At 41.7% G+C, this 21,646-nt stretch overlaps 1 protein-coding gene and 1 pseudogene across 1 annotated transcript; both read left to right on the plus strand.

Annotated features, from left to right (window-relative positions):
- The first annotated feature begins 4,422 nt into the window (after positions 1–4,422).
- Positions 4,423–13,236, plus strand: LOC121890882 (gastricsin-like). The gene is made up of 9 exons (XM_042403499.1): positions 4,423–4,478; positions 4,616–4,754; positions 4,862–4,979; positions 5,302–5,420; positions 5,851–6,050; positions 6,140–6,253; positions 6,383–6,530; positions 12,517–12,615; positions 12,720–13,236. The coding sequence occupies exons 1-9, from the start codon at positions 4,426–4,428 to the stop codon at positions 12,876–12,878; spliced, it is 1,149 nt and encodes a 382-aa protein (XP_042259433.1). The 5' UTR covers positions 4,423–4,425; the 3' UTR covers positions 12,879–13,236.
- Positions 13,237–16,563: 3,327 nt separating this feature from the next.
- Positions 16,564–21,100, plus strand: LOC121890965 (annotated as a pseudogene).
- Positions 21,101–21,646: the final 546 nt, after the last annotated feature.

A 21,646-nucleotide genomic window follows, 5' to 3' on the forward strand; every position in this document is an offset into this window, starting at 1 on the left:
TATGAGGGAAAATTCAATGTCTGTCACTCATGGAGTGCAGGAGCAAGTGACAGAAAAAATATTTGAATGTACAGTATGTCACTGCCAGGAAGCAGCATCACCTTAAGTGTCATTCCTGTTCCTTCACTTTTAGTTAAAAACTAAGTAAGAGTTCATTGAGGACTGACATTAGGAGCAGAACAGAGCTCCGATCAGCATTGGCTTACCAGATGAATACTAACATCCACATTCGTAAAGGTATACGTGGCAGCCTGTATAGGCTAATGTCATTTCTCACTAATACTCTGCTGATTTCTTCCACCACCCCAACATCCTCTCTATGTGACTTAATTGTTAGTATTGTTGAATATTCAGGTTGTGTATCATTATGTGTTGGGATGATTAGAGCTTGTTGCTACTTTGAGAGCTCCCTCAGTGAGCAGAGCCTTTTCCAACAAAATAGGAAAAAAATAAGAAAATATACAAGAAGGTGGGGTGCAAAATTTAGTTAGCATAAGGAGGCTTTTTGCATTTAGCAGAGACGACATACTGTACATATTTTTGCTGGTTCTCACTTGTCCACAGTACCTCCCTGAGGTTTAAAGCTCAAAATATGAGTCGTCTATAATTCAACAGTGGCTGCAGCTGCACAGAGCCTTCTATATGTGCTCACACAACCTCTCTCTAAATATAATAATGCTAATGCTAGTACATGTGTACCTCTGTGCACGTTGACCTACGTAAAATCTGCTTGCCTTTATAGTTTTACTTTATGTCCCCTGATTTCTATATGACAGTTTTAATTCTGAAATCTGCTATTTTTAAATGCAGGAAATCGAGGATGCAGATCTTGATTTCAACACTGCCAGTGAGATAGATGCCACCAGTTCTGGAGTGATTCTTCCACCTGTTGAATGTCCCCTCTGGGAGCAGGATGTGGCAGGCCTTAGGGCCACTATCGATGTTACAAGACCATCTGAGTCCTACGACCGAGACATTTATTTAGCTGTATTGAACTATGTGCTAAGTCATGTACCCTAGATGCAAACATTATGTGTTTCAAGGGTTCAACCAGTTTCAACCACCAACAAGTTTACAATGAATATGTTTTAAATGTTTATTTGTTGTGACTGACAACAGTGAAGCCACATTGTAAAAAGAAAAATTCAAACTGCTTCTCAGAGTTCTGGGTAGCAAAATGTCGGTGAGACAACATGATGATAAGCCAGCCATCTAGAAATGATGTAAGGAAATTATAAATCTTATGAAATCTTGTTGCAAGATTCGCTTCAAAACATTAACATTTGATTGTCTTTTATAAATGTTCAACAGTACTGCCATACAGTGTTTTTGTGTTTACTTGATTAATTCCTCTTTCCAAATATGGCAAGATCTTGGAACTCAGTAATACTAAGAAATGTATTTATTTAATCAGAACTAAGAGTAGTAAAACAGTAGCAGTTGGTGCTAAACATTTATCAAGTAAATATTAGGTAGTAGTGTAACCTTGAAACACAGAGGCAGTTAATGGTAATTGTTTACAGATTGTTAAGTTCTTGGCCTAGATGAAAAGCCTCCATTAACCTTTTTCAACTGATCATAGGACCTCATATGTCTTACAGGTAGCACAATAGTCTTGGCATATGCTGAATGTGGGCCATCTTTGTCATCTCCATTCCCCTGATCTTCAGCTATGAAGCAAATAGATAAAAAACAAGTGTTATGTTACAATTTAAATTTAATTTTACCTTACTGCAGTGCAGTTCTTTAAAGAAGTGGATTAGACAGAGGTGCGCTCAGATACAAGAGCTGATCCAAAAAAATTAAATCAAATGTTTGTGTGTTATTATTAGCAATAAGTCTTTAACGTATAATGGAGATATAGATTGGCCTTTGTAAAAGTTTTCATGAAGAACTACAGGTTTAGGAAAAACTGAACCATTTGTATGTATCATCTATACACAGTGGTGGAAAGTAACTAAGTACATTTACTCAAGAACTGTAAGTACCCAGCAGTTTATAAAGTAATTAAATTAGCTCCACCTTTACCAGCTGTAACATTAAAGTGATGAACACATTAATACATAAATAATTATAGTCCAATAACATATGTATGATTCTGAAATGGGCCATTCTGCATGATGATTACTTTTACTTTTGCTACTTTAAGTATATTTTGATGCTAATACTAATGTAATTTGACTTAATTAAGATTTTGAATGCAGGACTTTTACTTGTAACAAAGTATTGTCACGTTGTGGTATTGCTGCTTTTACTTAAGTCAAAGATCTGAATACTTCTTCCACCACTGCCTATATGTATGCTGACTGTGATTATGGCCTTGCTCAGACAAAAAATAAAAAAATAAAAAAACTGCCAGAGAGCTGGCTTCTGATTTAAAAACAGAAAGTACCCTGACAAATAATACCTATTACCATCAGCAGGATTTTTCAGGGAGAATAAAACTTTAACTTGTTCAATATCAGTATAATCACAGGTGGCAGCTTTTTTTTTAAAGACTACAGGCATTCATTAACTTCAATCTTTTGTCACGAAAACACCCAAATTTGACAGCTTTTGAATTTTTTATCAGCAGGAAATCAAAAAGTATATATCTTCAGCTTCATAAAGGAAGTCCTGAATAAAGTTAATCATCTCCAGCTCAAGCTGATGCCTGGTAGTCACTTTGTCACTCAGTTGAGGAAGAATAGATGTTATGATAAACTCTGCGTTTACCTATGATGAGATAAAATCAAGATGTCATAGATTTCATAGCAAGTAAGTGTTTCTGTTCATAATAATAAATGGTCCATATTGTTCTGCTCACTTTTACATCTTCCTCTGGAACAAACGGGTCAGCAGATATCTGGGTGCTACCTGGTCATACAGCTGCAGGCCTTCCCTTAGTTGTTCCAACATAGGCTGCAACCTCAGCACTGCGTGGAGTATGATGGCAATACAACTGTAGAAAATTAAAAAATTCCCACAAACTTCCTACGTGTGTATTATATTTTCCAAGACAAACAGAAATATATGTCCTAGCATACCGAACAATGGACTCCATGTTCTGAACTGAGATGGCGCCAGTATATCCAAAATTTAGGATTTCATCAGATAGAACATGAGCATGTTAATGAAAAATAAAATTCCATAAAATCTAAAACCTGGCCATCTCTTGTTCTACAGAAGGTGATCCTTGTTCCTGCTTTCTTCCTTGCTCTTGCTGTCCCTGCGAGAGGTTGTGTATGAGCACATATATAAGGCTCTGTGCAGCTGCAGCCACTGTCGAATTATAGTCGAAATTCTGGCAACACAGATGTTAACAAAAATAATACACATTAAAGGAAAAACTTGAGCTGGGCATTGTAAGGAGTGTAACTATGAGTATAAGGAGTGAACACTAACGTTAGCTAAATAATAATAGCATAAAGTTAGTTAACGCTAACCCAATGCTTAGTTTCCAGCTTTGGCAAATTCCCTACCTAAAGACGTGTTTCCCTTTATGTACGTCCCGTATGATACAAAAATTGCACCTTTAATAGGCATGATCAAATTTTTATTTTAATTGTATGTCCTTAAGCTCTAAAATTTATATAGCAGTATGTTGTTTTCAGTCCTTGTTTTTTTATGCAAAAAACAAGGACTGAAGTTTAGGACTATGTTTTATCAGAACAATAAAAGCTATCAAATTTAAACAATGTCAGAAGTGATAAGTTATCTAAGTGCTGAGATAAAACTTTTAAGTTAAGGTGATATTGATACTGAAGCCTAGATATAACACATTTATTTTCCATTCCATTTTCCAGTACAGTTGCACACAGACTATTAAACTTAACCTTGATGTTGATATTGGATAACTGGATAAAATTGTACTAAAGTTCCATCTTGAGGATTTCTTACAGCATGCGGACAGTTTTTGGGGAAAACAAAAGTGAGCTCTTACAACAAAATACTAGAAAATCTAAATGAATAATTCAGATTCATTGCTCTGTGCTCAGCATCCATTTCTTTAAAAGACAAAAAACTGTGAGTAATGCTCGGAGCAGACATGTAATGATTTTTATGTGAAACAAGCAATATTTATCACTTTAGTAGTTGTTACTGTTAAAATGCTAAATTGAGATATCCATATGAATTATTCAGTGTTAACACTATATTATTTAATCGGATAGACCCATCTGAATAACATCTTGTATCAGTTTTTACAAAAAGTAGATTTTTGGCATGTTGTTTTTATGGAATGTTGCTATCAAAGTTGGATGTGCAACTTCAGCACATAGAATCTAAGAAAAAAACACTGAGGGTCACCCTGACTCAGCTGATATGGCTAAATTTGTGATAATAGTCTGGCTGATATGGGGATTAACAGGTGTACAGTATATAAAGTCTGTTCAGCTCCACATTGAGTTGTACCCATTCAGTAGTGTTGTGTGTACAGGAGGAATCATGAAGTGTCTCGTTGCTGTTTTGATCTGTGTTGTGCTCGCTGAAGGGGTCAAGTAAGGAAACAAACCATGTATTTCTCAATTTTGCATTAAACAGACTTGTTTCATCTGTGAGCAACATCTGGCCTTTGACTTCAAGATCCCCTTAGTTAAAGTAAAAATTTTTGTGTCTTTGCTGCCTTCTTTCTCAGAGTCCCTCTGGTGAGGCACAAGTCTATGCGTGAGGCCCTGAGAGAGAAAGGGATTGAGCTGCCTTACCAGGACCCCGCTCTCAAGTACAGGCCTGAGTTCGCTACCTCTGCCTACATGTACATCAACAACTACGCTGATGTAAGAAATCGCTTCTTTCACACACTATACACACAACATTTTGATTAAAGAATTAACTGACTGATGGGTTTGTACTGTCTTTTTCCTCTAACTGATGTGTTACCCAGACCACCTACTACGGAGCCATCAGCATTGGAACACCGCCGCAGTCCTTCCTGGTGCTGTTTGACACCGGCTCTGCCAACCTGTGGGTGGACTCCGTCTACTGTAACACTAAGGCCTGCAGTGAGTACAAATCAACAAGCTTCCCACCACAAAATCCCTCATCTGTCACTTTCTCCAGGGTATATTTGCATGTGAAACACTGTCGGAGGACTTAAAGCTGACACAGGAGAAGCATGCAGAGCTTCCAGTTTGCCATCTTGTTTCCAAGAGATTATATATTGTACATGTAGATTTTTAGTGTAATTACAGTCATGCCATCTAGCATTTAGCTTGTGATTCCTATAATCAAGTGAATTTTCAGTATGTCAGAAGGCTCTGCACAGCATGAGCACATGTTTATGGCACTGGCTTCAGAGATAATCCTGATCTATGCCATTTACAGACACACACAAAAAGTTCAACCCCCAGCAGTCCTCCACCTTCACTGCCAAGGATCAGTCTTTCTACCTGCGCTATGGGACTGGAAGTCTCTATGGAATCTTTGGATATGACACTGTCACTGTGAGTCTGAACCACCATACTAAGCAAGTACACTGGTTTGAAGTTGTTGCCTTTTTTTAAAATTCACTTGGAGCTCACTGGACTAGAGTAATAGATACTGAAACATAGAGCCCGTCACAAACTAGAATGTTGAGTTGGTGATGTAGAAACAGTCTCACAGTAAATACATCCCGAACAAAGGTGTAACCAGAGTAGCATCATGCTGGAAAGTGTAAACACACAAAGACCAGTGCAGCAATTTTCGTTTTAAGTGTTGAGTTAGTGAAAAGACAAGAAAACTCTATTCATCGCAGAGAATTTAAAGGATCATTTGTAATGATCGTACAGTCAGTAGTCATACCTATCTTGACTAGGCTGTAGCTTGAATGAGTATACAAATATATGATTTTCTTGTCACACAACATATTGCTTTGTATTTCGGACTTTGTAGATTGCCAACATTGTGATCCCTAAACAAGAGATTGGTCTGAGCACAAAGGAGCTTACCGAGAACTTTGTGTTGGCCAAGTTTGATGGCATCCTTGGCCTGTCCTATCGCGCTCTCTCTGCTGGAGGAGAAACTCCCGTCATGGACAATATGATTGCTGACAACCTGCTGGATGAAAACATATTCGCTTTCTACCTTTCCAGGTACTGTATATCTGACACCAGATGTTTAAACGTAACAGTAGATAAGCTAATATGGCCAGCAGCTAAGTTTGGTATTGTTGTTGGTTTAGGGAAGGAAAAGAGGGCAGCGTAGTGTCTTTCGGAACAGTGGACACCAGCTTGTACCGGGGCTACATCTATTGGACCCCTGTCACCACTGAGAACTGGCAGATTGCCGTTGAAGGGTCTGAATCTTTCAACATTTTTATCACCATGAAGTGTCAAATGACTGCCTAGATGAATGATTATTTTGTGTGGTGATGTGACTGCATGAGAAACTAACTTGGCGGTTTGGAATGTGTGGTGCACTGCAGCTTCCAGATCAATGGTCGGGAGACCGGCTGGTGCTCCCAGGGCTGCCAGGCCATTGTGGACACTGGAACCGCCCTGTTGGCAGCCCCAGCCCGGTTCATATCTGGCATCATGCAAGTCATTGGAGCCAAAGAGAACCAATATGGAATGGTAAGACAGACAGACACTCTCTCTCACACACACATACACAGATGAAGCAGTCAGAAAGTAAGTCACCATTATTATCCCTCATACTTTGTCCTCAGGTTGCAACATTTAAAAGCTACTAGTGCAGTGCCTGTTCAAAACATTTTCTCAATACCTAGAGAGAGTTGTGCCCATCGTCTAAACGCCTCACACACAGGCTATCAGTAGATGCTAAAATTTACCATGCGGCAACCGTGGGACTGAAAAATAAAGCCAATGCGGAAGTGCCAAAAACTGCAGTTCCTTGAATGACCACTGAGGCTGGCTCCAAAAATGAGTCAATCCCCATAGACTCCCATATTAAAATGCCCAACTATACAGCAGAAATAAACATGTTTACAGCCTGGTACAAAAAACAGTTTTTGGTCTCTATATCTAATTTACCCTTTCATGACAACTGTACAGGGGGTGAATGTTTTTATAATTCACCCATTTAAATTTTATTAAGCCATGATGGAAGACACGGCTGCTTTGAGTGACAGGTCCGCCAGCCGCTAGGTCGCTTGTTTCAGCCATTCGGCCCGCCTCTTTGCCCATTTTGGATTGGTCGGGAGTTAGGCAGAGTCACGCGCTGCAAAGATGGCGACAGCCGGAGCGGCTCACTTTGAGCTTCAACACCACTCTTCAGAAACCAATGGGTGACGCTGTCCGTATTTCTGCTGTTGAATCCACATGCAGATGAAGAAGCAGAAGCAACGTATTTATTGTTTTAAAAATTATGATTACACTGTATGTGTGTTACTATTTTACATAGATCATGATGAATTGTTCCTGTCTTGTACTGCAACTCTGCAACATCAGCAGACTCATCAGCTAAGGTTAAAGGAAAGTTCAGCATTATATTTGTAAAGAGGAAGATGTAGAAATTAAAATTCGTTGGAGACAGGATGAGACATGTAATCTGGGGGTCAGTTGGGCAGGATGGCTCTTGGACAGGAGAACTGAAAACAGACATGATGTTATCTATAAATCTGTATTTGATAGTGACAAGGTTGTCTAGTACACCAGGGCTAGACCCAAACGCACGACTCGAACAACAGTTCCAAATAACAAAGTCTTTTAATAGCAAGTTCGGTACACGGGCAGGTAGTCAGAGAAGGCAACAAGACCAAAAGGGCTAGGCAGAGGCAGAGTCAAAAAAGCAGATCCGGGGTCAAAAAGGGAGCTTGAGATAGACATGCATATTCGACCCAGACAAGATTCTTACTCCAGGAGGAGGTACAACTGGTGACTAGACAGCGAAGGCCCTTCTCCAGCTCCTGTTTCAGCCTCTCTGTCTGCCTGTTGGACTGGGAGTGATAGCCAGAAGTGAGGCTGACTGTGGCTCCAATGAGTGTGCAGAAGGCCTTCCAGAACTTGGATATAAACTGTGGCCCCCGGTCAGACACCACATCCCTGGGGAAACCATGCAAGCGGAACACAAGATGCAGGACCACCTCAGCCGTTTCCTTGGCTGAGGGTAACTTGGGCAAAGGTATAAAGTGAGCCATCTTAGAAAATCTGTCAACCACTGTGAGAACAACAATGTTACCTGCAGAGGGTGGCAAACCAGTGACAAAGTCCAGTGAGATGTCTGACCAGGGGCGCTATGGGATGGGCAGAGGATGGAGGAGACCAGCAGGAGGGTGTGAGGAGGTCTTATTCCGTGAACATGTAGGGCAGGCTGCTACATACTCTCCCACCTCCTTCTCCATGGCCGGCCACCAGAAACGCTGCCTGATGATGAACAGGGTCCTTTTCACCCCCGGATGACAGGCAAAGAGGGAGGCATGGGCCCAGTGGATAACCTGTGGGTGAACAGAAGGGGGAACAAACAGCCTGTTCGGGGGACAACCCACAGGAACCGGGACACCAAGTCCAGCTTGCCTAACTTGTTTCTCTATCCCCCATGTGACCGCCCCAACAACACAGGAGGATGGCAAGATATTAGAGGGCTCTAGACAGGAGGGTGCAGGGTCAAACTGGTGGGACAGTGCATCTGGTTGAGTATTCCTGGATCCAGGACGATAAGACAGAATGAAACTGAATCAGTTGAAAAAGAGAGCCCACCTTACCTGCCAGGGGTTGAGCCTCTTAGCAGAGCGGATGTATTCCAAGTTTTTATGGTCTGTCCAGATGAGAAACCACTGCTCAGCGCCCTCCAGCCAGTGCCACCACTCCTCCAGAGCCACCTTAATAGCCAGCAGCTCTCTGTTGCCCACATCATGGTTCCTCTCTGAGGGGGACAATTTTCAGGAGAGGAAGGCACATGGATGGAGCTTGTTATCCACTGGGGACCGCTGTGACAAGACCCCTCCTACTCCCACATCAAAGGTGAGGATGGGAGCCGTGGTGACACTGGTCTTAAGTCTCTGAAACGAGAGTTCAGCCTGGGGAGTCCACTGAAACTTGACATTAGGGGAGGTTAGTGCATGTAAGGGGGCTGCAATAAAACTAAAACTCCTGATGAAACGTCTATAGAAATTGGCAAACCCCAGGAAACGTTGCAAGTGTTTCCTGGAGGTGGGAGTGGGCCAATCAGGCACAGCACTAACCTTGGAGGGATCCATCTGGAGGTGGTCCTGTGTGATGATGAATCCCAGGAAGTAAACGGAGTTGACATGGAACTCACACTTCTCAGCCTTGACGAAAAGCTGGTTATCCAGGAGCCTCTACAGGACTCAATGAACATGCTGTATATGAGTCTCAGGGTCAGGGGAAAAAATCAAGATGTCATCCAAATAAACAAAAACAAAGTCATTTAACATATCTCTCAGGACATCATTAACCAGGCTTTGGAAGACAGCAGGGGCATTAGTCAGTCCAAATGGCATCACCAAGTACTCATAGTGCCCACTAGGACTATTGAAAGCAGTTTTCCACTTGTCCCCCTCCCTAATCCTCACCAAAAGATAGGCATGTTTGAGATTGAGCTTGGCAAAGATCTTAGCTCCCTGTAAGAGTTCAAATGCTGAAGAGATGAGAGGGAGCGGGTACCTGTTCTTGATGTTGACCTCATTCAGACCACGATAGTCGATGCATGGTCGGAGGGACTTATCTTTCTTGTCCACAAAGAAGAATCCTGCCCACGCTGGAGAGGAAGAGGGCCGAGTAATCCCAGCCGCCAGGGAGGCTGAGATGTACTTGTCTATGGCCTCACGGTCCGGGGCTGACAGGGAGTATAAACGGCCCTTAGGGAGAGAAGTCCCTGGGAGCAGGTCAATAGCATTTTCATATTCTCTGTGAGGAGGAAGGGAGGTAGCCCGGGACTTGTTAAACACCTCCTTGAGGTCATGATAACACTGGGGAACCTTGGCTAAATCAGGATAATCAGACTAACTTGGGCTTAGGGCTGACTGATGCGAGCTGAACAGAGGGAGGTTGAGACTCTCGGGGACCATGAGAGGGAAAACAATTTTTTAGGCACCCCTCCCCCCAACCCATAATTTCCCCGGTGGCCCAGTTAACTTGTGGGCAGTGCTGGGATAACCAAGGGAACCCCAAAATGAGTGGGTGTAATGGGGAGCTATAGAGGTGGAAACTTAGCTGTTCAGTGTGTCCCTTAGCTGTGAGTACTTGAGGGGGCTCGGTGCGGTCAGTGACTCTATATAATAACCTCCCATCCAAAGCGCTGGCTTCTAAGGGTTTAAAAAGAGGAAACACAGTCCATAAAACTCTCATCAGCACCAGAGTCTATCAACACCTTGAGTCTTTCAGAGAAAATAGGGGAAATTATCTCTACAGCAGTCAAATATCGTGGCTTATAGTTAGGAGAGATTGTTTGGCTCACCAGCGCCCTCCTCTTCACCGGAGAGCTCGATCTTTTAACGGACAGGAACTCAGAAAGTGGCCAGGCTGACCACAATAAATACACTGCCCCTCCTGTAGACGTTGCTGCCATTCCTCCAGGGACAGTCTGGTGCGTCCCAACTGCATGGTTTCCTCCTGCCCACCAGAGGGTGCTGCTGCCACTGGAGAAGGTGATCAACACAGAGAGGAGCATTGGACAGGAGGCCCCCTCCAGGAGGGAGAGGAAAAGGACAGACGGGCCCTCTTCATTTCTCGTTCTCTCAGGCGGTTGTCAATCTTAACAGCTAAAGCAATAAAGGAATCCAGGTCAGAGGGGCGCTCCAGGGAAACCAGCTGGTCCTTAATGGCACCGGCTAGCCCATGGTGGAAGGTATCGAACAGGGAGGGGACATTCCACCCATAGTCAGCTGACAGGGTGCGAAACTCGATGGCATAGTCAGCTACCTGGCGTTTACCTTGGCATAAGTCCATGCAAGCCCGGGCAGCATCCGGACCTGGAGCCAAGTGGTCAAAAATCTTGGACAGGGTGGACGTGAAGAGGTCCAGAGAATGGCTGCTGGCTGCAGCTCAAAGAGGAGTCCACACTGTACCGGAAAGACCTGGCAATTGTTCTCGTTCCCCAAAAAGCGCTCTGGTCTGGACAGAGGGAGAGCTACAGAAGAGGACACAGTCACAGGAGTGGGAGGAGAAGTACGGGCCGGTGAGGAAGCAGCTGACAAGACAGGAACTGGAGGGCTGAGTTTACCCAGGAGCTGCTGCATTTGGATCAGTAAGCTTACTCACTTGGTTAGATAGCGAGGTGTGAAGCCCCTCGTAACAGGAGTTGAGTTCCCAGAGGCCGTGGCAGACCGAGCTCAGCTGCTCCTCATGCTGAGTGAGATGCACGCCCTGAGAGTGCAGAGCGGCTTCTAGTGTGGTTGAGTTGGCTGGGTCCATGGTGTGGACAGTTCGTACTGACAAGGTTGTCTGGTACACCAGGACTAGAACCAAACGCACGACTCGAACAACAGTTCCAAAAAACAAGTCTTTTAATAGCAGGTTCCGTACAGCAGGCAGTCAGAGAAGGCAACAAGACCAAAAGGGCTAGGCAGAGGCAGAGACAAAAAAGCAGATCCAGGATCAAAAAACACTAGAGACTGTAACAAAGAAGATAATGCTGGAACGCTTGCGACAAAGGGCTAAGACGAACTGGCACAGGGAGGGGGGATCACACAGAGCAAATACACAAGAGGAGTGAGGGTAATGAGACACAGGTGGATGGTGACGAGGACAGGAGCGGGAAACACACAAAGGCAGGAAGTGGATCTGAAACGAGAGGAGAGTTAGCAACCAAAATAAAACAGGAAATGCAGAACTAAATGGGAAAGAAAAAAAACAGAACATAACCTAAAGACAGGACGAGTCATGACAGATAGATTAAGAAAAGGACTGTAACGCCCACTTAAGGTGTATAAAAACTCATTGTAGGCGCTCCTCGAGGAGCCTTTTTCTTTGTAACCTCATCCTGTGTGTTGCACTGCGAAACGCTCCTTCTTGTACAAGAAAATAAATTCTGTTAAATTTTGATACTTCGGCTCTAGTCTCTATTGTTTTAAAGGTTATTATGAAGAAAATTTTTTAACATTTACGAAGGTACTTTTTATATATTCCTGAACATGCCTGAGACATCCTGCACTAAGTTTTGAACGTACATGCCGAGTTTCATTCACAGCACACAGTTCAATAGTAGAGCTTAAGTCTCTTAAACGTTTTCAAGTCATTAACACTATGGATGCAATCCCCCTCCGACCACAATGTGGGTTGCAATGGTAGAGTGGCGCTGTCAGTATTTCCACTCGTTGACTCCACGGGCAGAAGAAGAAGTAAATCAATGTTGTAGAAGCAACATTATTTATGAGGTATTTTTATATATTTCTTAAGAACCGCTCATCCAAACAACTTGACTACAATCAACATTGCACTTCCTCGTTTCCATCTGCCAGGTAGGAAGTAGATCGGATGAATGGTTCTCGAGATATGCGAAGGACAAACATACATACATACAGAGATTCCTTGCTTTATATAGAGAGATTATGAGCAGTCAAGTCAAGTCAAATCACACAACTTGCCTGTACTTTCTGTCCCTTTCACACAGTATCTCTTTGTTGCCCTTTGTCTCTAGTTCGTGGTGGACTGCAGCCAGGTCGACAACTTGCCAGTCCTCTACTTTGTCATCAGCGGCGTTCCCTTGCCTCTGCCTCCTTCTGCTTACATCATTCATGTATGCATAACATTAGCATGTATTTCTGTATGTCTGTACATTCCATGGTTTGTGTTTGTGGCTGTGCGTACAATGATATCCCTATCTCCTGTCTCTACCTCCAGCAATTACTGGATGGAAAACCAAGCTGCTCAGTGGGAATCTTCCCCACCTTCTTGCCCTCTAGTGAGCCTCTGTGGATCTTTGGAGATGTGTTCCTCAGAGAGTACTACTCCATCTACGACCGCACCAACAACCGTGTCGGCTTCGCTGAAGCTGTCTAAGCATCATCAGTGTAACCTAACCTGACCTAAACCTGATCAGACAATGATGATTAAGTTTGTGTCCACTCAAAAACTGCTAAGAGACTGAGGCTTTTGTACATTGCAATCAATCAATTCAAACAAAATGAGTTTCATTTCAGTTAATACATTTGTCTCTGTAAAGTACAGCACATATTATTAGGATACAAGTCTTTAAAATCTTTAATTTGGTATATACAGAACTTGACAAAAATACTTTAGTTGGCTTTGTATGTTCAAAACAAAGTAAAATTAAATATGCCCATGAATGCACAATTCTCAAGCAGAATAAAGGTGAAAATGCTCACTACAAGTGTTTCAATGTTTCATCCCTCTAAATAAGCCCTTGTTATCCCAACAGCACAGGTCCTGGGCTGAGGAACATCAAAGGGTTTTCTTCTTGTATAATTAACTTTGGGCCTGTGTGTGTGTTTGCGCGTGCACACGCACGTAATAGTAATAGATGTAACAGACCTTCCCAACAGACATACTGACTTGTCATAGCAGGACAAGCAATAGGTGAAACTGATCACATTAATGATGGCTCAGTTCCATTCAAGTTCCCAAGAAACAGGTGAACCATCATGCACTGCATCATGGGATTCAGCCATTATTATTGTTATTAATTGCACCTGTGATTTTCTTGCTTTGACATGTCAAAATGTCCTCTGTGAAAAAGGTCTATTACACCCCACATAAAATCCCAGGACATAGAAAGACATACAACTCTGTTCCACCATCGAGAGAATTAAATGAGGATAAATTGTTACTTATCAGATGGACTGTTTGTTTTAAGACTAGTCATGTAAAAGCAAATGTTCTAGTTTTAATTTCTATCTTTTATATGATTTTATCATTTCAATGTAGCAGTAAAATTGTATGTATTGTATATAGTGCACAGTGGTGAAACTAAGTCGCCTTGTTGCATTGGTGCCAATGTAATGTGACTACTGATGCCAGACATTGTGAAACAATATATTTCATAGCTAAAAGTGACAGTTTTTCATTACAACATGAAAACAGTGTCAACCTGAGCATGGTCTGTGGGTGTAAGAGCATAAAGACCTTTCCACCTGGATTCATACACAGACAGAGGAGCTGGAGGTTTCCTATCTGCCAAAATCCTAAAATAGTGCCTTAAGAAAACCTGGAGAAAGAAGGTTACTAATGAGCTCCTCACCCACCCAAGTCTTCAAGAAAACTATGTTGTGGGTGTGTCATACACAGTGGAAAATCACCACATCAGTTCAGCTGTATCCAAGGCAGCTGCCACCAACACACAAGTAGAAGGAAATCCCATGTTTGATTTTGGGTGAAGGGTTGGAGAGAGAAATGGAGAAACAGAAGGATACAGAAGACAGGTAGGGAATCAAAGGAACTGGAATAGAAAGTGGACAAGGAGAGAGGAAGATGAAAATCCTATAGCTGGGCAATTTAAAAAGTACAAGTGCACTGGAGAAATGATATTGTAATTAGCGGCTGCTGCACCATTATCAGGGGTGTGGAGGTGCGGGGTGTGGGTGTGTTTATTTGTAACTGCTGTTAAACAATCAGAAAATAACGTTTTCTTCCTCCCATTCCCCGGCTTTCACGCTACCACTGCTCGCTCTCCTCATCCACTCTCTAGCTCTCATCTTAAAATGAGTCAGGAAGGCGTCAGCAGCAAAACAAGTGTTTGAAACAGCTGTACTGTATTGTCAAACAGCTACAGTAATTAGCGAAACTGGCCATTTCATTACTTTATATTCATGTAATAAATATACAAATGTCAATTAGATTGTTATCTGCATGAGAAATAAAGAAAAAGAAAAAAAATGGTTACAATAATCATCCGCTTATAGTGATTAATTTGACCCAGACAGACGTGATCACTATAAGCAGTTTCCACTGTACTAACTAGCTGACGAGCCAGCCAGAACGAGCAAAAGAGATATAAATAGTGTTATTGACAGCTCTTTACATACTTTGCTTTTATATGCCCTTTAAGCATTTGGAAACAATCATATCAGTAGGCATAGATTATTGTTTATAATCAGTTAATATCAGAGAAAGGGTCACATTGTGTTGATCATAACACAATTTTATATCCCTCAATTCCTCAACATGTAGATGGATATATGAAATTTCTTCAAAAAAGGCTGGCAGCTCTGCTTTAGGCCAGTCAGGTGAGAAGATTTTACCAGTTTAGACAAATGCAAATTTAAACTGGTTGATCACTCATTAAGCCTTGAGTTCTTCTAAATCTGAGTTTAATAAAATAACATGTTACTGAAAACAGGTGAAGAGAGGGAGAGGAGGAAGATGGAGGAGACTGACAGGGCTGAAGGAGCAGGTCTGATGGAGGTTAGTGATCAAGAAGAAAGCGAGTGGGAGTTGTTTAAGCTTTCAGTTAAAATTAATACTGAATTTTATGACATAAGCTTATTACTCATACTAGGCATAAACTAGCCTAAATGATTTTATGACATTTTTAGTTTTAGAGGTTCACACATCAAACATCAGTCTGTGTATGAATAACATACTTAGGACCTGCAACTTATCTAAGAGAGAAGAGATAGCATTCCTTGACTTCAATACCTTTGCTTGATCTGTGCCTGTTGTAAGTGGATGGAAAGCATTTAAGTCATATTAGATCCGTGCCTATAACAGACTATGAAGAGACAGATCTATTGTGTTGATTTCACACCTATTGCGACTAAATTCATGACAGACATTTTGGGTCCATTTACAAAAAAATTCTTCCCCCAGACCTACCTGGTAAAGGCTTAGCCCCCCTATCCATAAGTCTCTAGTGATGCCCCTGATATGATGTCTGTCAGAGTAAACCTTTATAAAAGTAGTTAAAACAATTAATAGGCGTGATCAAATTTCATTTTAATTGTGTGTCCTTAAGCTCTAAAATTTATATAGCAGTATGTTGTCCTTGTTTTTTTGGTGCAAAAAACAAGGACTGAAGTTTAGGACTTTGTTTTATCAGAACAATAAAAGCTATCAACTTTAAACAATGTCAGAAGTGATAAGTTATCTAAGTGCTGAGATAAAACTTTTAAGTTAAGGTGATATTGATACTTAAGCCTAGATATAACACATTTATTTTCCATTCCATTTTCCAGTACAGTTGCACACAGACTATTAAACTTAACCTTGATGTTGATATTGGATAACTGGATAAAATTGTATTAAAGTTCCATCTTGAGGATTTCTTACAGCATGCAGACAGTTTTTGGGGAAAACAAAGGTGAGCTCTTACAACAAAATATTAGAAAATCTAAATGAATAATTCAAATTCATTGCTCTGTGCTCATCCATTTCTTTAAAAGACAAAAAACTGTGAGTAATGCTCGGACATGTAATGATTTTTATGTGAAACAAGCAATATTTATCACTTTAGTAATTGTTACTGTACTTCCCTTAAAATGCTAAATTGAGATATCCATATGAATTATTCAGTGTTAACACTATATTATTTAATCGGATAGACCCATCTGAATAACATCTTGTATCAGTTTTTACAAAAAGGAGATTTTTGGCTGTGTTTATGGAATGTTGCTATCAAAGTTGGATGTGCAACTTCAGTACATAGAATCTAAGAAAAAAACACTGAGGGTCACCCTGACTCAGCTGATATGGCTAAATTTGTGATAATAGTTTGGCTGATATGGGGATTAACAGGTGTACAGTATATAAAGTCTGTTCAGCTCCACATTGAGTTGTACCCATTCAGTAGTGTTGTGTGTACAGGAGGAATCATGAAGTGTCTCGTTGCTGTTTTGATCTGTGTGGTGCTCGCTGAAGGGGTCAAGTAAGGAAACAAACCCTGTATTTCTCAATTTTGCATTAAACAGACTTGTTTCATCTGTGAGCAACATCTGGCCTTTGACTTCAAGATCCCCTTAGTAAAAGTAAAAATTTTTGTGTCTTTGCTGCCTTCTTTCTCAGAGTCCCTCTGATGAGGCACAAGTCTATGCGTGAGGCCCTGAGAGAGAAAGGGATTGAGCTGCCTTACCAGGACCCCGCTCTCAAGTACAGGCCTGAGTTCGCTACCTCTGCCTACATGTACATCAACAACTACGCTGATGTAAGAAATCGCTTCTTTCACACACTATACACACAACATTTTGATTAAAGAATTAACTGACTGATGGGTTTGTACTTTCTTTTTCCTCTAACTGATGTGTTACCCAGACCACCTACTACGGAGCCATCAGCATTGGAACACCGCCGTAGTCCTTCCTGGTGCTGTTTGACACCGGCTCTGCCAACCTGTGGGTGGACTCCGTCTACTGTAACACTAAGGCCTGCAGTGAGTACAAATCAACAAGCTTCCCACTACAAAATCCCTCATCTGTCACTTTCTCCAGGGTATATTTGCATGTGAAACACTGTTGGAGGACTTAAAGCTGACATAGGAGAAGCATGCAGAGCTTCCAGTTTGCCATCTTGTTTCCAAGAGATTATATATTGTACATGTGGATTTTTAGTGTAATTCCAGTCATGCCATCTAGCATTTAGCTTGTGATTCCTATAATCAAGTGAATTTTCAGTATGTCAGAAGGCTCTGCACAGCATGAGCACATGTTTATGGCACTGGCTTCAGAGATAATCCTGATCTATGCCATTTACAGACACACACAAAAAGTTCAACCCCCAGCAGTCCTCCACCTTCACTGCCAAGGGTCAGTCTTTCTACGTGGGCTATGGGACTGGAAGTCTCTATGGAATCTTTGGGTATGACACTTTCACTGTGAGTCTAAACCACTAAACTAAGCAAGTACACTGGTTTGAAGGCGTTGCCATTTGTTAAAATTCACTTGGAGCACACTGGACTAGAGTAATAGGTACTGAAACATAGAGCCCGTCACAAACTAGAATGTTGAGTTGGTGATGTAGAAACAGTCTCACAGTAAATACATCCCAAACAAAGGTGTAACCAGAGTGGCATCATGCTGGAAAGTGTGAACACACAAAGACCAGTGCAGCAATTTTTGTTTGAAGTGTTGAGTTAGTGAAAAGACAAGAAAATTCTATTCATCACATAGAATTTAAAGGATCATTTGTAATGATTGTACAGTCAGTAGTCATACCTATCTTGACTAGGCTGTAGCTTGAATGAGTATACAAATATATGATTTTCTTGTCACACAACATATTGCTTTGTGTTTCGGACTTTGTAGATTGCCAACATTGTGATCCCTAAACAAGAGATTGGTCTGAGCACAAAGGAGCTTACCGAGAACTTTGTGTTGGCCAAGTTTGATGGCATCCTTGGCCTGTCCTACCCATCTATCTCTGCTGGAGGAGAAACTCCCGTCATGGACAACATGATTGCTCACAACCTGCTGGATGCCAACATATTCGCTTTCTACCTTTCCAGGTACTGTATATCTGACACCAGATGTTTAAACGTAACAGTAGATAAGCTAATATGGCCAGCAGCTAAGTTTGGTATTGTTGTTGGTTTAGGGAAGAAAAAGAGGGCAGCGTAGTGTCTTTCGGAACAGTGGACACCAGCTTGTACCGGGGCTACATCTACTGGACCCCTGTCACCGCTAAGGGCTACTGGCAGATTGCCGTTGAAGGGTCTGAATCTTTCAACATTTTTATCAACATGAAGTGTCAAATGACTGCCTAGATTAATGATAATTTTGTGTGGTAATGTGACCGTATGAGAAACTAACTTGGCGGTTTGGAATGTGTGGTGCACTGCAGCTTCCAGATCAATGGTCGGGAGATGGGCTGGTGCTCCCAGGGCTGCCAGGCCATTGTGGACACTGGAAGTTCCCTAATGACAGCCCCAGCCCAGTTCATATCTGGCATCATGGAAGTCATTGGAGCCCAAGAGAACCAATATGGAATGGTAAGACAGGCAAACTCTCTCTCTCACACACACATACACAGATGAAGCAGTCAGAAAGTAAGTCACCATTATTATCCCTCATACTTTGTCCTCAGGTTGCACCATTTAAAAGCTACTAGTGCAGTGCCCGTTCAAAACGTGCCTGTTCGGAACATGCCGGTTTCTCAATACCTAGAGAGAGTTGTGCCCATCGTCTAAACACCTCTCATGCAGACTATCAGTATATGCTACAATTTACAGATGTTCCCTAAACGCCTCACACACAGGCTATCAGTAGACGCTATAATTTACCAAGTGGCAACATCCAGGGCTGAAAAATAAAGCCAATGCGGAAGTGCCAAAAACTGCAGTTCCTTGAATGGCCACTTGAGGCTGGCTCCAAAAATGAGTCAATCTCCATAGACCCCCATATTAAAACGCACAACTTTACAGCACAAATAAACATGTTTACAGCCTGGTAAAAATAACAGTTTTTGGTCTTCATAGCTAATTTATCCTTTCATGACAACTGTACAGGGGGTGAATTTTTTTTTATAATTCACCCATTTAAATTTTATTAAGCCATAAAGTTATGCATAATGGAAGACACAGCTGCTTTGAGTGACAGGTCCGCCAGCCGCTAGGTGGCTTGTTTCAGCCATTCAGCTCGCCTTTTTGCCCATTTTGGATTGGCCGGGAGTTAGGCAGAGTCACACACTGCAAAGATGGCAACGGCTGAAGTGGCTCACTTTGAGCTTCAACACCACTCTTCAGAAACCAATGGGTGATGTCACGGTGACTATGTCCATATTTTAAAACAGTCTATGTAATTTACCCATGTTCCCTAAACGCATCACATGCAGTCTATTGGTAGACACTACAAGTTATTGATGCTCCCTAAATGCCTCACACACAGAATATCTGTTTTGAGTTGAGCTGAATTTGATTAGATGAACCGTTCAAAATGTGCCTGAGACGATGTGTTGAACACACATACAAAGTTCCTGCGTGTGAGGAGCAGGAACAGAGCTTAACTTTACTCTAAACTTTTTCAATTGATTCTCTATGGTAGGTCTTATCACTACGTTTGTAATCTCATCTCTGACCAAAATGTGGGTTGCAATGGCAGAGTGGCGCTGTCCATAAGAAAATAAGAAAAAAATAAGAAACAGAAGCAATGTATTTATAAAGGCACTTTTTATATATTTCTGAACGTGCCTGAGACATTCTGCACCAAGTTTTGAACGTACATGCCGAGTTTCATTCACAGCACATAGTTCAATAGTAGAGCTTAAGTCTCTTAAACGTTTTCAAGTCATTAACACTATGGATGCAATCCCCCTCCGACCACAATGTGGGTTGCAATGGCAGAGTGGCGCTGTCAGTATTTCCACTCGTTGGCTCCAAGGGCAGAAGAAGAAGTAAATCAATGTTGTAGGAGCAACATTATTTATGAGGTATTTTTATATATTTTTCAAGAACCGCTCATCCAAACAACTTGACACATCAACATTGCACTTCCTCGTTTCCATCTGCCAGGTAGGAAGTAGATCAGATGAGCGGTTCTCAAGATATGCGAAGGACAAACATACATACATACAGAGATTCCTTGCTTTATATAGAGAGATTATGAGCAGTCAAGTCAAGTCAAATCACACAACTTGCCTGTACTTTCTGTCCCTTTCACACAGTATCTCTTTGTTGCCCTTTGTCTCTAGTTCGTGGTGGACTGCAGCCAGGTCGACAACTTGCCAGTCCTCTACTTTGTCATCAGCGGCGTTCCCTTGCCTCTGCCTCCTTCTGCTTACATCATTCATGTATGCATAACATTAGCATGTATTTCTGTGTGTCTGTACATTCCATGGTTTGTGTTTGTGGCTGTGCGTACAATGATATCCCTATCTCCTGTCTCTACCTCCAGCAATTACTGGATGGAAAACCGTGCTGCTCAGTGGGAATGGTCCCCACCTTCTTGCCCTCTAGTGAGCCTCTGTGGCTCTTTGGAGATGTGTTCCTCAGAGAGTACTACTCCATCTACGACCGCACCAACAACCGTGTCGGCTTCGCTGAAGCTGTCTAAGCATCATCAGTGTAACCTAACCTGACCTAAACCTGATCAGACAATGATGATTAAGTTTGTGTCCACTCAAAAACTGCTAAGAGACTGAGGCTTTTGTACATCGCAATCAATCAATTCAAACAAAATGAGTTTCATTTCAGTTAATACATTTGTCTCTGTAAAGTATAGCACATATTATTAGGATACAAGTCTTTAATATCTTTAATTTGGTATATACAGAACTTGACAAAGATGCTTTAGTTGGCTTTGTATGTTCAAAACAGAGTAAAATTAAATATGTCCATGAAACTGCACAATTCTCAAGCAGAATAAATTTGAAAATGCTCACTACAAGTGTTTCAATGTTTCATCCCTTTAAATAAGCCCTTGTTATCCCAACAGCACAGGTTCTGGGCTGAGGAACATCAAAGGGTTTTCTTCTTGTATAATTAATTTTGGGTGTGTGTGTGTGTGTGTGTGTGTGTGTGTGTGTGTGTGTGTGTGTGTGTGTGTTTGCATGTGCACACGCACATAATACTAATAGACCTAACAGACCTTCCCAACAGACATACTGACTTGTCATAGCAGGACAAGCAATAGGTGAAACTGATCACATTAATGATGGCTCAGTTCCATTCAAGTTCCCAAGGACCAGGTGAACCATCATGCACTGCATCATGGGATTCAGCCATTATTATTGTTATTAATTGCACCTGTGATTTTCTTGCTTTGACATGTCAAAATGTCCTCTGTGAAAAAGGTCCATTACATCCCATATAAAATCCCAGGACATAGAAAGACATACAACTCTGTTCCACCATCGAGAGAATTAAATGAGGATAAATTGTTACTTAT

The sequence above is a fragment of the Thunnus maccoyii genome, chromosome 23 (genome assembly GCF_910596095.1).
Source record: "Thunnus maccoyii chromosome 23, fThuMac1.1, whole genome shotgun sequence".
NCBI lineage: Eukaryota > Metazoa > Chordata > Actinopteri > Scombriformes > Scombridae > Thunnus > Thunnus maccoyii.